This window comes from Triticum dicoccoides, chromosome 2B, assembly GCF_002162155.2.
Source record: "Triticum dicoccoides isolate Atlit2015 ecotype Zavitan chromosome 2B, WEW_v2.0, whole genome shotgun sequence".
NCBI classification, from domain to species: domain Eukaryota; kingdom Viridiplantae; phylum Streptophyta; class Magnoliopsida; order Poales; family Poaceae; genus Triticum; species Triticum dicoccoides.
Genome location: NC_041383.1, coordinates 683,812,425 through 683,825,964, shown reverse-complemented (window position 1 = coordinate 683,825,964; position 13,540 = coordinate 683,812,425). Strand labels below are relative to the sequence as shown.

General features: G+C 42.0%; 2 protein-coding genes across 5 annotated transcripts in view; both read right to left on the bottom strand.

Annotated features, from left to right (window-relative positions):
* Positions 1 to 1,346: 1,346 nt before the first annotated feature.
* On the bottom strand, positions 1,347 to 5,001 carry LOC119365594 (ribosome biogenesis protein BRX1 homolog 2-like). Of its 2 annotated transcripts, none has more exons than XM_037631242.1 (9): positions 4,863 to 5,001; positions 4,170 to 4,416; positions 3,919 to 4,060; positions 3,459 to 3,537; positions 3,209 to 3,333; positions 2,686 to 2,787; positions 2,512 to 2,580; positions 2,331 to 2,429; positions 1,347 to 1,734 (listed from the first exon to the last, which is right to left on the bottom strand). In XM_037631242.1, exons 2-9 carry the CDS (start codon positions 4,370 to 4,372, stop codon positions 1,597 to 1,599), a joined length of 957 nt encoding a protein of 318 aa, XP_037487139.1. In that variant the 5' UTR covers positions 4,373 to 4,416; positions 4,863 to 5,001; the 3' UTR covers positions 1,347 to 1,596. The 2 variants fall into 2 exon arrangements, with proteins under 2 accessions (XP_037487139.1, XP_037487140.1); XM_037631243.1 differs by having other exon boundaries at positions 4,170 to 4,405.
* A 5,198-nt stretch (positions 5,002 to 10,199) lies between these two features.
* LOC119365593 (factor of DNA methylation 5-like) overlaps positions 10,200 to 13,540 on the bottom strand; it is a 4,594-nt gene continuing 1,253 nt past the window's right edge. For 2 of the 3 annotated variants that reach the window (XM_037631239.1, XM_037631240.1), the window contains exons 2-8: positions 13,164 to 13,223; positions 12,708 to 12,872; positions 12,300 to 12,502; positions 11,834 to 12,028; positions 11,517 to 11,732; positions 11,174 to 11,418; positions 10,200 to 10,560 (exon numbers count right to left, since the gene is read on the bottom strand). In XM_037631239.1, coding sequence (XP_037487136.1) covers positions 10,551 to 10,560; positions 11,174 to 11,418; positions 11,517 to 11,732; positions 11,834 to 12,028; positions 12,300 to 12,502; positions 12,708 to 12,867 — 1,029 coding nt within the window. In that variant the 5' untranslated portion in view covers positions 12,868 to 12,872; positions 13,164 to 13,223 and the 3' untranslated portion in view covers positions 10,200 to 10,550. The remainder of the gene's footprint in view (positions 10,561 to 11,173; positions 11,419 to 11,516; positions 11,733 to 11,833; positions 12,029 to 12,299; positions 12,503 to 12,707; positions 12,873 to 13,163; positions 13,224 to 13,540) is intronic. The other variant, XM_037631241.1, reaches the window with a different exon arrangement.

The window sequence follows — 13,540 nt, the reverse complement described above, 5'->3', positions numbered from 1 at the left end:
GGGCGCGTTGATGGTTGTTGCAATCATCGTCCTTGTGCGACAAGATGCGCAAACGGGAGGAACCCGAGAAGCGTCAGCTCTGCCATACCGACAAGTGTGAGGCCTGCGTAGATGCTTGTCCTGCCTGCGACACCAGCCCTGATTGCAGGAACGAATGCAAGAATAAATGCACGCATCTTGACTGATTGTTGCGTGTTTGTGTGTGTGTGCATGCATGGTCTGATTTGATTTGATTTCACCCTCCCTGGTTTGATTTATACGGCTCGTTGTTGTTCTCTCGTGCCAGCCGGCAATGCAGTGTGTTGTTTTTTCTCGGTTTCCCTTCTCTTCTCTTGTTTATGCTTAAAAATTGAAGGATGGACCACATCTCTCATCTGTGGTTGTGGAGTGAATGTACCCTTACATGTAATGTATGTATCCTGCATGTCTTGCAAAAAAAAGTATGTATTCTGCATGTACGCACCATCAATCAATTATACTGTATAATACTACTACCACATTCGGTTATCATGCATGCGATCTTGTCACATCTTCAACGGCGTAGCCCAAACTGTACACACTAAAGATCCGGGAGCCGGCCATCCAATCGCATGCACCAAAGCGTCCGGCCTCCTTTAGTTGACAAGAACATGTTGAATCAATAGCATTTTTGCATATGTGAAAATAGTTGCAAACATATGCATCGCAACTAAAAGGTATCGAATGTTCAATAAATTATTACATCCAATGGATCCAAAAGAATTCAGTCCGGTTGTTCATGCAGAAAACGTAAATTTTTGCGCTGGGCCATCCATGGCAAATTCAAGTGGCTGGATCCCCAACTCGGTCGCCAAGCACTTGATCTTCGCCACATCAGGATCCAAGTCCTCCATCTTCAAGGTAGACATCTTGGCATCTTTTGTCGTCATAGCAAGCTCAACCCTCTTCTTTTCGAGCTTGATCTTGTTCTCCATCACGGATTCACGGCCATAACTTCTCAAACCTCTATGCCTTCTTTCCCTCCTTCGCATCATCGCCCCATCAAAAACAAAAAACAAAACTAGCACCAGCCCAGTTCACACGCTGAATCAATCCCCACACTTCTTCCCATCAATCAAACTAGAGTAAACAAACTTCAAATTGCAGTAATGATCTTCAAAAGAAAAGAAGGAAAAACAGAGGACTGCCTGTTTGGTTAGAAGCTTTAGAGAAAAGGAACGAGAATTCAGGCCATGTTTAGGTACAAAGTATATTTAAATTCGAATTATCCAAAACCACAGTAGTATAGCATGCAGGAACGAAATGCCACAGCAAACATCTTCTCCAAATATCACTCTTACCAACAGATCCAAGCGCAAAACGCCGTGAGATCATATCAATCGTTTGTACCGAAGCTTTGATCATTTGCTTGCAACTATATCAGGCACAAGACAAGGTGAAACACACAGGCAGTAGGATACGAGCAAGAACAAAATCAAGTTGTTTACATAAATTAACACATGCTTTGATTGTCATACAAGAACTACCACATGATAGTGCAAAATTCAGTGCTTGGCGATAGCCGCCAGCATGCATTGGTTTGACGATCAAATTCATTGGTACAGTCGCCTGCACTAGCTACTCTTCCCCTTTCCAAAGATCAGCAAACTCATCAGGCTCGAGGGTGTTCTCCATCTCGTGCATCTTCCTCCTCACCTTGGCCTTCACCTTCTTGGCGTACTTGCCTGCCTTCTTCCGCTTCTCCAGTGCGCGGATCTGGTGCTCCAAATTAACAAAACCGTTATTAACCCCCGGGTGTGGATCAGTACATGTCAAAGCATACATGAATATGCATACCCTGGTGAGCTGTAAATCTTTTTCCCCACAACCACAACAAGATACCAACCAGACGATAACACTAATCTATTCTAGGTTTGCAGATCAAACATGATTAGTTAGTTAGGTCCAACAAAACGAGAACAGAATGGAGCAGTAGTGTACAAGGAGTACTGTATCTGAGAGAAACATAATGGATGACAAGCATTTGAATGTTCCATTCCACTGGTGCAACCACGATATGCATCTCATTTCATGAAAGATGTTGCTCGTAATACCATATTTGATATCAAATCCCATTCCAGAACACAGCGTAAAGCTAACTGTGCACCAGCGGTACCAATAAATAACATGACACTACAGATCATTCAACTTGTCGATTTTCTCAGTTCAACTTTTATTTCAAGCAAAGAAACACAAGAAATAGATAATATAACTATTCCTTGATGACCGAAGAGGTAAGACCAGATTTTCATTACAAAGATGTCTGAAATATATGTACTTAGTCCACATCAACCAGTGAAAGCAAGCTATACCTGATTGGGAGACACATAGAATGGGTTCTCGAACAATGTGGGGCCACCAAAACTACCACCAAATATTTTTATTGGATTCAAACAGAACCTGGGGCCAACCTACACACAGCAATTTCATTAGAATATTGATTAGCAAACAAGTTATATAAACCATCAAGATATAAGCTCACACTACTTTTACCTCAACAAGTGTCATTTTATCTAGGCCTCCTTTATCAACTTTGTCAATCTCATTGTGGGGTACAGATATCTGTCAAGTATATCATTTGATAAAATTCAGATGGTGTTAATAACTTGACAGGTTTTAAGTATTGAAAGTTCATCGTAATCAAAACTATAAAGACCAAGACATCACCTGGTAATTTCTGAACCAAATGTGGTCATCCACGATGGAGAACACAAAAACATGATCATGAAAAGGTTTTGCCTTCCTATGATCTTTTGGAGTAGCAAAAATCTGCATTTACAGCAATGGGCAATGAGTTAGCTCTGACAGTCTATCATTAAAAGAAGAGCATGTCTCCACTGGATTACTAATTTGACTATATCGAAGTATATTACCACCTCTGCTATACTAATATAGCCTGAGTTATTAAATGTGAATCCTTCCTTCAGAGTCCTATATTATTATAAACATAAAAAAGAGCAATAGTGGATGCATTACACCCACATGCTAGTCTGTAACTACTGTGTGGACAAATATGATTTTACCGTAAACATGCATCAAAAATCAAGTTTAACCTCTTTTGACACCAACTAAATAAGAATAAATTGATCTTGCAAAAACCGAAGTTTTTTTAAATACAGGTCCATATCAGCTTTGTTCAAAATGCTGATAACACATGCAGCATAATGTAACAAGCCAAATCATCACGTACTTGTGTTATCATTTCCTTCAAGAGCTTCCAATGAGGTTGCTGTTCAAAATTTGAAGAAAATGTTAGCAGAGGACGTGACCCTTTCAGATGGTTGCCGGTGAGCTTCAGTTCCTCCATGGTGTGAACTGCATGTAAATGTTACAGGATGGTTGGGCATTAGTAGACGAATCATCACGATAAAAATACACACAGTACATAATCCAGTGCATAGTAAAACAACTGAATAACTACTATTGGTGTGAGAGTATACCAGCATTGACTAGAAATTTCACGGATGGCCCTGCAGGGGACTTGACCATCCAAAGGTAAAGATCTTTCTGTTTTCTGCACTGCAATATACACACAGAAGATGCTTCAATATAAGAATTAGCAACTCTAGTGCATATTTATATTGTCTAATTTTCGAGCGATAGTAAAACAACGTGGAGTTGACAACTTTTAAACATTGTGAAACAGATAACAGACAGTGTGGATTACAAAGCTCAGTAAGGTTCACACCAGAACAATGATACGGATCAGAGCTAACTTTGAAGTTGATTTCACACCAGAACCGACTAACCTGTTCCATGTTAAATGCAGTATGATTTAGCAACTGTTAATGTTCCTAGTATGTAGTTCTCCTATCAAAGTAGGCAACCTTGAGCTGGTCGAAGGTAAACTATTTCCATCAAGCTAGCAAGCAAGCAGAGAGCATAGTACGTGTGTAGTACCTCGAAAAAGAGGCAGCTGGAGCAGCTCCTGAGCTCGACCAGCTCGTTCAGCGCGCTGCCCTTGCTCTGCTTAGACTCAACCTTGCTGTCCTTCTTGGCGTGCGGCAGTAGTGACACCACGTTCTGCATCAGATGCCGGTACCTACGCACACCGCAAACCAATCCACAAAACACTTAAGACTCCCGACAAAAGCATCGGTCTAACACAACCACCACCACAGAACTCGGAGCAGAGAGGGCATTGCGCTCACCTGTAAATGATGCGGCGGGAGCACGTAATGAGCACCTTCTCCTTGTTCCGGAAGAACGGCCCAGCGTCCTTAGAAGCAGGCTCGGCGGCCGAGTCCTTGAACCCAAAGAGGGTGCGTTCCGGGCGCTCGGGGGCAGAGTCGTCAGGCTTCTCTACGGCAGCAGGGGCGGGAGCATCGGAGCTGCGCTTCCTCTTCTTCGCCATGGAGTGAGACGCTGGGGCTTCGGTACTTGAGGGCTAAAAATCCACTAAAACGGTGACAGCGATTATTATAAGAAAAAGAATAACAAGAAGCACAAATGTTGGCATCACAGATCATCACATATCAAGAATTCATTCAGATTGATGTAGGCCTCAATGAAGTACGCATACATCTGGATTTATCATCCAACAGAGAACATTTTTTGCATGCAAGAGAGCGTTTCAAGAAGAATGCAACACTTGGCGAAAAGGAACCCTGTACTAAATCGACAGTAAGTCCGTTTATTTACCCAATGGCCAGCAAGTGCTGCAAAGATTTTGTATTATTACAGCTACGTACGCATGCTCGGTTGCACTACTAATCAGCGTGCAGTGTGGAACTTGTACGGTCGCGGAACGCAGGCTATGCTGAACTGTTACCACGGTTGGACGGGCGTGGGGCACACGGAGCATAAGAGAAAGCAGGTGAGAGGGGCCGAGCAAGTGGCTTTACCTGTGCCGGAGTCGAAGAAGCAGCGGCCACCGGAGGCGCGGCGCGGGGGCAGAGCTGTGGTTCCCCGAAGGCACGCCCGGCAACAACGCTGCGCCTGCGGTGGTTCGCCTGGAGAGGGTAGGCGGCGGCGAATTGACGATTTTTGTTACGTGTGCGGCGGCGTGGAGGTGGAAGGAAGGAAGGAAACCCTGAGTTTCTGGGCGATGTTGGTGGGCCGGGGTGGGCTCGGATGGGCTGGGCTGGGCATGTGAGTGGTGAGCCTAGTCACATTTGGATTGGGCTCCTCGCGGACGCTGCTTGCCGGCAACTCCTATATGCCGCTCTTTGTGGCAAACAGCCGCAGGTTTGCATAGGCGGGTGTCTACCTGGGCCGCCCCATGAAAGAAGATCGAACACAGGATCCCTTGGAAGAGTCCACACGCCACAACCAACTGAGCTAACAAAGATTTTCGAACAAAGAGCAGCCTAAAGCGTTAAATACGAAACATCCATCACAGATCCGATATATTTTTAGAAATTCAGAATGCAGTTTTTTTTCTGAAACAACCCTGAGTGTTTTATAAAACACAAACACTTTTCAACTTTGCAAACAGTTTTAAAAAACTGAAACATTTTCAAAAAAAGAACATTTTCTGAATTTCTGGACAAATTTGGAAAACAGGAACATTTTCTGAAAAATCCCGAACATATTTTAATTTGTGAAAAAAATTGGAGACATGAATTTTTTTGAATTTGTGACCAAATTTAGAAAACAGGAACAAGTTCCAAAATTCTCAAAAAAATTCTATTTTCAAACAATATTTAAAAACAAGAAAGTTTTCTGAATTTCTGAACAAATTTTGAAAACTGGTTATTTAGAATTTGCGAACAATTTTCCAAAATGTAATTTTTTTAAATCCTGAAGAAATTCTAATTCATGAGCAAAATTTTATAACGCGGACATTTTTTGATTTATGAAAGTGAGAACAAAATTTATGAAATTGGGATAATTGGGCCGGCCCATGTCGATCGCTGGTCGCTCCCATGCGAAGTGTCGACAATCTGCCGCAGAATGCGGCAGATAGGATTTTCCCTGCTTGCCTGTTTCTATTCGAAATACCCGGGCTCTGGAGTAGTAAAGAAAAAAGAAACGCCAATCTCCATGGTTTGGCGTCTTATAAACTACTAGTACAAATGCCCGTGCGTTGCACCGGAAGAAAAAATAAAAACCCGCTCCATGTACCATTATACTACACTTTTTAATCCATGTTTTGCAAACATCAGAAATACGATCGCCGATATTTACCTTTAAAAATGGGGTTTGTGGTCTTTCATCGTCCCATGTGGACAACAAAATACTTCGTGAAGCACATCAGAAATAAAGTAACAGTACAGACTACTTTTAAATTAGGATGAGGGACGTGTAAAAGTTGTGCCTCCAAAAACTACATGTGTGAAAGATCTATACTAATTCATCCACTCTTGCAAGCACTTAGTATTCACCTAGCATACCTACAAGATCTACATGATTACCAACTATACAAATATATGTTTAGATCTTTGGGTTACTTGTAGTGTGTTCTAACCAAATACAATTTCAAGATGATATGCTGCAATACTTTGTTCTGGTCACCCATCTGCCGAACTACTAAACACTCCACTACATGTTTTGATTAGCAAGACAGAATTATACAGATACTCTTCAAATTAAACGGAGTCCACTGAATATCAGTAAATTTGTTGCACGTACAAATGCCTCTGCGTTGCACCAGGCGAAAAATTAAAACATGGGCATGTACTAAGTTGGCTTTACTTTTTTTCTGTCTGGGCGTCCACACTCTGAAAGCTGGGTAGTACGTGCAGTACTTTATATTAGACTGTTTTGCTGTTGCACTTCTGATCCAGTAATCCGTTTCCTTTTTAGTTTTGTGATCAGTATTAATCCGCGAAGGACACAAACAACATTGAATCGTCAAACATATCTTTCAGCCTCTATGCAAAAAAAAAAACATATCTTTCAGCCAACATGAAATCGTCAAACGCATCTCTCAGCTGCTTCCAAGTGGATGTGTTCTCGCCGTCCTCGGGGCCGCCGGAGCATGTTTGCCTTGAACGCGAATGTGAGCTTACGGTTTCCTCGACATCTGCTTGATGACCCTTTGCCGCGACTCACTTACCTTGAACGCGAACGTGAGCTTACGGTTTCCTTGACATCTTTTTGACGACCCTTTGCCGCAACTCACCGGCGATGGCGCGCAGGCTCTGCTGCTCGTCGTCACTGGTGCGCCACGGTTGGCGCAGAGGGAGGACAACGGCGCGTGAAGACCACCATGGTTGGCGTGGAGGGAGGACAATGGCGCGCGAAGACGCCTCAAGGGAGATAAGGTAGGTCGCCGGAGCACCAAAACAACGCGGCCGCAGTTCTCTGTTTATTCCCAATCTTAATGAAGGGTTGCCACACACTGAGTAAACAGATCATCATCCAGCGGAAGCAACACACAAACCAGGAGGAGCAGCATAGTTCATATCTTCAGATTGAGGGGAACATATTTGTGGAAATTAAATAATAAAAGCACTGCAACTGCTAGTAAACAACATGATAATTTCAAGCAATACACAGGACCACCATCAAGCACAGAATACTGTTAAAGAGTACAGGTCTAGATTTCATTTCAAGCTAGAAACTCAAAGTCGTTTACTGAGTGGAGTGTAGCATCTATATATATGGCTCAAAGTCGTTTACTACCTTTTCCACCCCAAGTTCTCTAGTAGAAAATAACCAACAGTACAGTTATACAAATTACAATTAGCACAAATAGATTCTCAACTATATATATGGCTAATCACCCTTCAGAATTTTAAGTCTTTACAATTCATGTGTGTATCAGTATCATTTGAAAATAGATCAAACAACACCCTGTGCACTTCAAGTCTTCAACCGTAACAGAAACAAAAATTAGTCTGCTGCTATCAAGTACAAACAGAATCCATATATGTAGGATGGCATTATGTGTTGCTTGTCGGTCAAATGTAGTCTACTGTTGGCAACAGCTATATTGGCTACAGTAAACTGACGAACTGACAAACAGATGAGACCCATCAGGTGCTTCAGAAGTACCTGCAGCAAAGTAGGTCTAGGCGATCGCTGATGGTCTTCCGGCAGTCCGCAGAGGCGATGGCAGATGGCCTTGCGGCAAAGTCGACGAAGGCGAAGTTGACGGAGACGACGGATACAGTATATTACAGAGATGTCAAAACCAATTAATCCACTCCACTAAATACACCTCGTAATCCTATTTTGCTAGGTGCAGCAAGCATATCTATGTGTATGCAATTAAGCTATTTGATAACCGAAGAAAGAGCAGAATATATGGAACTTCAAGAACTACTCCAGCATCATGCCCAAGAATTACTATAACCAAGTTGAAGCCACCATGTTCAGGTATATGTAATCAGCAACATGAAATTTCTTGGTTCAATCCTTGGCTAGTAACAATAATTTTTCAGAAAAAATAAACTGAAACAGGAGCTTGTATCATATCAGCCAAACTGAAATTGTGAGCAATCGAAAGTAGCACCAATTTTTAGAAAAATTAAACTGAAACAGGTGTAGATTTATTCAGTACATGGATTTTGTCTCGGCCATCATTTATTTGAGTGTCCGTCTCTATATACTGCATCTCTGTTTGGCTTCGTGCTCTGGAGAGGAGCAGTAGCTACTCCACTGCACTTTTCTTTGTGTGGCAGCAGAAGCAGATTAACATATTCCACTTGTGTACAAAGGGCAGCAGCAGCAGATTAACATTATAATTTATGCTTGTTTGATGTGTCCGCAGATTAACATTATAATCCTACCTACAACCACCCACCTTGTATCAGTCTCAGAATATGGCCAGTATGCACACTTAACTCTGAATCACTTAGCACGGCAATGGCCCTTTTTTGGCTAAAAAGTCAGAGAAGGTCAACAAGGCTTTGCACGGCAATGTGCATCTCCCAAGAGCAACAGCTCCCCATAAGCTACAATTTGTATGAAACTTAAACTTTTTTGATTTGTTTTGCGTTTTTAGGAATCACAAATATATGATTTTTTTTAAATCTCGACTAATGATTGTAACAGCACAAAAGAATTCATTGGGGGCATGCATAGCCTGTTGGAGGCTCGAACACAAAACCATGCACTCCCTTTGGTTGTTGGTACAACATAATGCAACATAATGCAAATTATGTATGACAATCCATTATTTATGAGCCGTATGCATCATTCAGATGCAGAGGCTGGGGTATCCCCCTTTTTGAAAAAAAAAATTACAATCCATTATGCGAATTACCTATGAAACTCTGAATCAACGAAATTACAAATATTGAGCAGGTGTACTGGATGTAGAGTAGCTAACAGAAGTGTAGCATCTATGAATCTAGTGGAAGCATTACAGACTTGAATCAAATCTCAGACTTGAATCAAATTTCTGAACTCTGAAGAAAGCAGTTAGAAAATAACTGAAACTTTGCTAAAAACTGTTGTACTATGTACCGAATAAAAGAACAGGTTCGCAATTGTGTGGCAGACAGAGAAACAGGGGCTACCCTTGATTTCCTTTTTAGTGATTTGGCTTTCAAGGGGCTACATACCTCTGTTGTAGCCGCCGTTGTCGATATTGGACGGCTCGACGGATGTTCTTCTACCTCCGTCGAACTCGGCGTCTCTTCCTCCGGCGGTAGGATTTTCCCTGCTTGCCCGTTCCGATCCGAAATACCCGGGCTCTGGAGTAGTAAAGAAGAAAGAAACGCCAATCTCCATGGTCTGGCGTCTTATAAACTATACTATGCAGAGGCGACTATTCAAAAAGAAATTAGGCTACTATTCAAAAGAAAAACTATGGCGAAGGCTAGGAATCATGAGAAGGGCGACGAATCTCAAGGATCCAAAGTAAACTCCTAGTCCTCGTGTTCTCTTTTCATCCAATTGCTTACTTTTTCTTCTGATTTTTTTTGTTAAAAACAGATGTCGATCATGATTACAAAACATCTATACGAATCCGATTCCCAAACGCATGTCCATCTTCGTATGATTACTGACGTACTAGTAATTCACAGTGCATTTGTTCACGAATTCATGCAGAATGCTTCGTACCGACATCTCAGCTCCAAGAAAGCTCTGAAACCATGTAAAAATACAGAACCACTCTCTGCGCGTGTCAAGGGAAAATAGGAACACAAAATTACTGCTCCTTAGATATATGCAATCTCAAGGAGCCATAGAGAACCATATTTTTCATGTTTGCAATTCAAAATTTATTCAAAAGTGCTTGTAGAAAATTCTGCTGCTACTAGATACCCAACGGACTTGAAACATGATAATGACAACCATGTTGATGCATGCACTTCACTACTTCAGCAAGACTTAAGAGTTGATAAACTAAACATACAAGAACACCTGCTCTGCTTTTAAAATCCGAATGCAGGAATTTCAAATATCAGAGTAGCAGTGTTTTAGATAGAGGTGAGCATAAAGTAGAACAGTACAGATAGCCATAAGCTACAACTTGGTCCAACAACGTCAAAAGGGCTTGCTCTCATAGTTTCCCCTCTCTTGCCACAGCCAGATTAATAATTATCCAAAGCACACACACAACAGTTTTACTGCTTAGCTACTAAAGGGGGGTCTTAGCAACCTCTTTTCCTTGCTAATGCATCTTGCAGGAGCCATCATATCATCCTGCATGATAATACAAAGGGAACCAATGAGCTCAATGATAGGTACAAGTAAGCTGCTTTGGTGATTTCAGTAGCACAGATGCATGTTTGCTTAGAAAGCGTATCCACAAAGCAAAGCTTTCATTGCTGTAACAGAAAACTGTTTCAGGAATGATCTGATGTTTCATGGTCAGGCCTTATTTTTGCCTGCCTGCATCACACAAAAAGAAAAGAAAATCATGACAGGGCACACCAAGAACTCAGTGTGGAATTGTTCTTTGTTTCAATGATCTGATGTTTCATGGATCACCAGGTCAGGCCTTATTCTGCCTGTCTGCATCACACAAACATTTACCTTGAGATTTCTACGGTGGGTATCAAAGATTCATGTGCCACATAGGCTGATGTTCTGATGCCGCGAGATTCACAAATAAAATGATAAGCAAAAGAATAGAATCTAGGGAAAATGAAAGGCTCTCAGATGATTAAATACCAAGTAAATGCCTCACAGGTGATTAAACACAAGCATATGGGTATGGTTGAACTAGAAGCACAGTAATGTATGCATTCAGCTGCCATTCAGATGCTATCATCGCCAAAATGAAAAGAAAAGAAAAACAGCTACATGTATGTACCTGCGACTCCTCCTGCGCTTGACCACTGTGAGTTCTTGCACACGATCGGCCATGTACTCAGTACACTCCGTTAGGGTGGCTTTCCGGTCCGCCCTGTAGTTCCATAGCTCATAGACGGTGCTCCTGTCGCCTAGGCAGTTGTACTCTTTCATCTCCATCAGCGCATCGATGACAGCTTTGTAGGGGCCTTCTCCCCATTCCTTCTTCAGCTCTTGCAGCTTATCATCATTGACATTCAGAACCTCCTGGTAATGCAGCAGCACATGATCTTTTAATGTCAATAATTGGTCAAACACAACTAGTCAGATGCCAAGAAGCTTCCTACAACTGTCAGCTGACATACCTGACGATTGCCCTCGACCATGACCGTGTTGAAGGGATTCCAGCTTACGTCAGTGATCCGCTGCTGCCACAGTGAGTACAGCTTACTAGACGCATCAGCAGCTTTTGTTGTACGGACCTTCCCAGCGCAAGCAATCTCGAACGCCTTCACATTCAGTTTGCCCATTTCCTTTATACCGATGATCCGCCCGCCGTACTTATCGATTTCAAGGAATTGCTGGAACAATGACTTGCATGTCACATCAGCTACCATATCTATGAACGATGCAATATCTATCAACATATATCTGGAGAAATATTCCATGGCTCTGAGCAAACCTTGATCAGATGTTCACGCAGGGCCACCATGTCATCATTTGTGCTTGGTGAAACAACTGATGTTTGACCAACAATGGGGTTGTTTACCAGCATGCTCCCAGGACGCTCTTCTGCCAGGTCAGGCTTGTCAGCATCAATTCTCAGAGGTCCTTGAGATGGCACTTCCTGGTGCCTCATTGATCTTTTCTGACCCTGCTTCATACAAAACTTTTATAAGCAAGACATGGTTTATCAAGGACAAACAGTAAACAGAAAGGAACCTACCAAGTTACATAGACTGAAGATATTTTGTTTTTTCATATATGTAGACTACAACAAAAGATATATAACTCCTGAAGGTGTTAAGTTGCATGGCAATATGATGAACAGATAAAAAATGTAGAAAAAATAATGAACAGATAACACTGCGAAACAAAACACATTTTGTTTTCAAGCAAGCGTCGGTACTATACGTTGGTGTGATTACCTTACTATTACTAGGTTGGACATGCTCAGAAGCAGAGCAATTCTGTAGCTCAGGTAGATTTTGCTTAGCTTCCCAGTCTTGAAGCTTCTTCTTTACAAGATCCAGCTCCTTTTTATTGAGAGAGGTCTCCTCGTTTCCTGCTGCAAGCTCCTTGTTTACTTCCACAATTGTTTTCTTTGCCGCCTCAAGTTCATCTTTCAGTGCTGCCAAAATGTCCCCAGTTACCATGACATTTTCACATCAAAGCTGATATTTTAGCACTAAATGGTCCAAGACTGAAATAAATGCACGACAACGATGAAGCTTGCCAAAAATGTGTCGTGACACATGCCAATGATCACAAGAGTTATCAGGGTCCTATAAGCAACCAATTTGGAAATAGAGAACCATATGAAAGAGATTACAGACCATGATAATCATGCTGGAGCATCTCCTTTTCTTCTATGACCTCACCAACCACGGCCTTGATTTCCATGTACTCAAGGGCTGCATCCCTATGATAGCATATCTTGGAATCAAGCTTTGAAACCAATGATCCAGCGCGGGCCGTTGCCATGCCCTCGGCCATATAGTCTGCAGGTTCAGTAGCCAACAGAGTATCACAGCATTTACACACCATGTGCACAGTTCCACAGCATACCATACAATTTATACTTCTAGACTTCTAGTACTAGTGTTGTTGTGGTGTTTAGCTATGGCTTTTATCTGCAGTTTGTGCCTAGCGGTGCTTCCATGAGTTAAAATTCAGGTGATTATATGTAGAAAGGAGTACTTGCAGTGGATTTTGAAATCATGAGTAAAAATCAGGGAGTGATGAGAGATATACACTGACGAGATCCAAGAAACAGGCAGAGGAGACCTCACCTTAGCAAATGGAGCACCACCCAGATGGCAAGAACCAGCACCACTGTCCTTCAAACTGGTCTGCAAAGGGAAACGATTAATCCGGTGAGTGAAGCGATTTATTATGCAGTTAGCACCCCACAAAACCGAAATCTAGTTGCCCTGGTATGTAGTACTACCCAGAAGAAACCCATAAAACAAAGCAAGAAAACGAAAATTTTCTCCAACTTTCGAATCAAGAAGAAAACAAAGAGAGTCGGAAGATCTGAACCTGCTCTTTCAGACAAGCATCCCAAAATCAAAAGTTTAGGATTTCCAAGAAAAAGCACTAAATTCAGGAAAAATGTTTTCTTCCAAACCTCCAAAAAGAACACAACCTGCGCCGGCTGAAGTACTGC

What these genes read in the sequence shown, in the direction of transcription:
- LOC119365594 (XM_037631242.1), bottom strand. Translation starts at nt 4,372, where the DNA reads ATGGCGAAGAAGAGGAAGCGCAGCTCCGATGCTCCCGCCCCTGCTGCC. An exon ending in TTTGGTTCAGAAATTACCAG is followed by an intron (nt 2,581 to 2,685) that starts GTGATGTCTTGG and finishes TATACTTGACAG; the next exon opens with ATATCTGTACCCCACAATGA. An exon ending in ATAAAATGACACTTGTTGAG is followed by an intron (nt 2,430 to 2,511) that starts GTAAAAGTAGTG and finishes TGCTGTGTGTAG; the next exon opens with GTTGGCCCCAGGTTCTGTTT.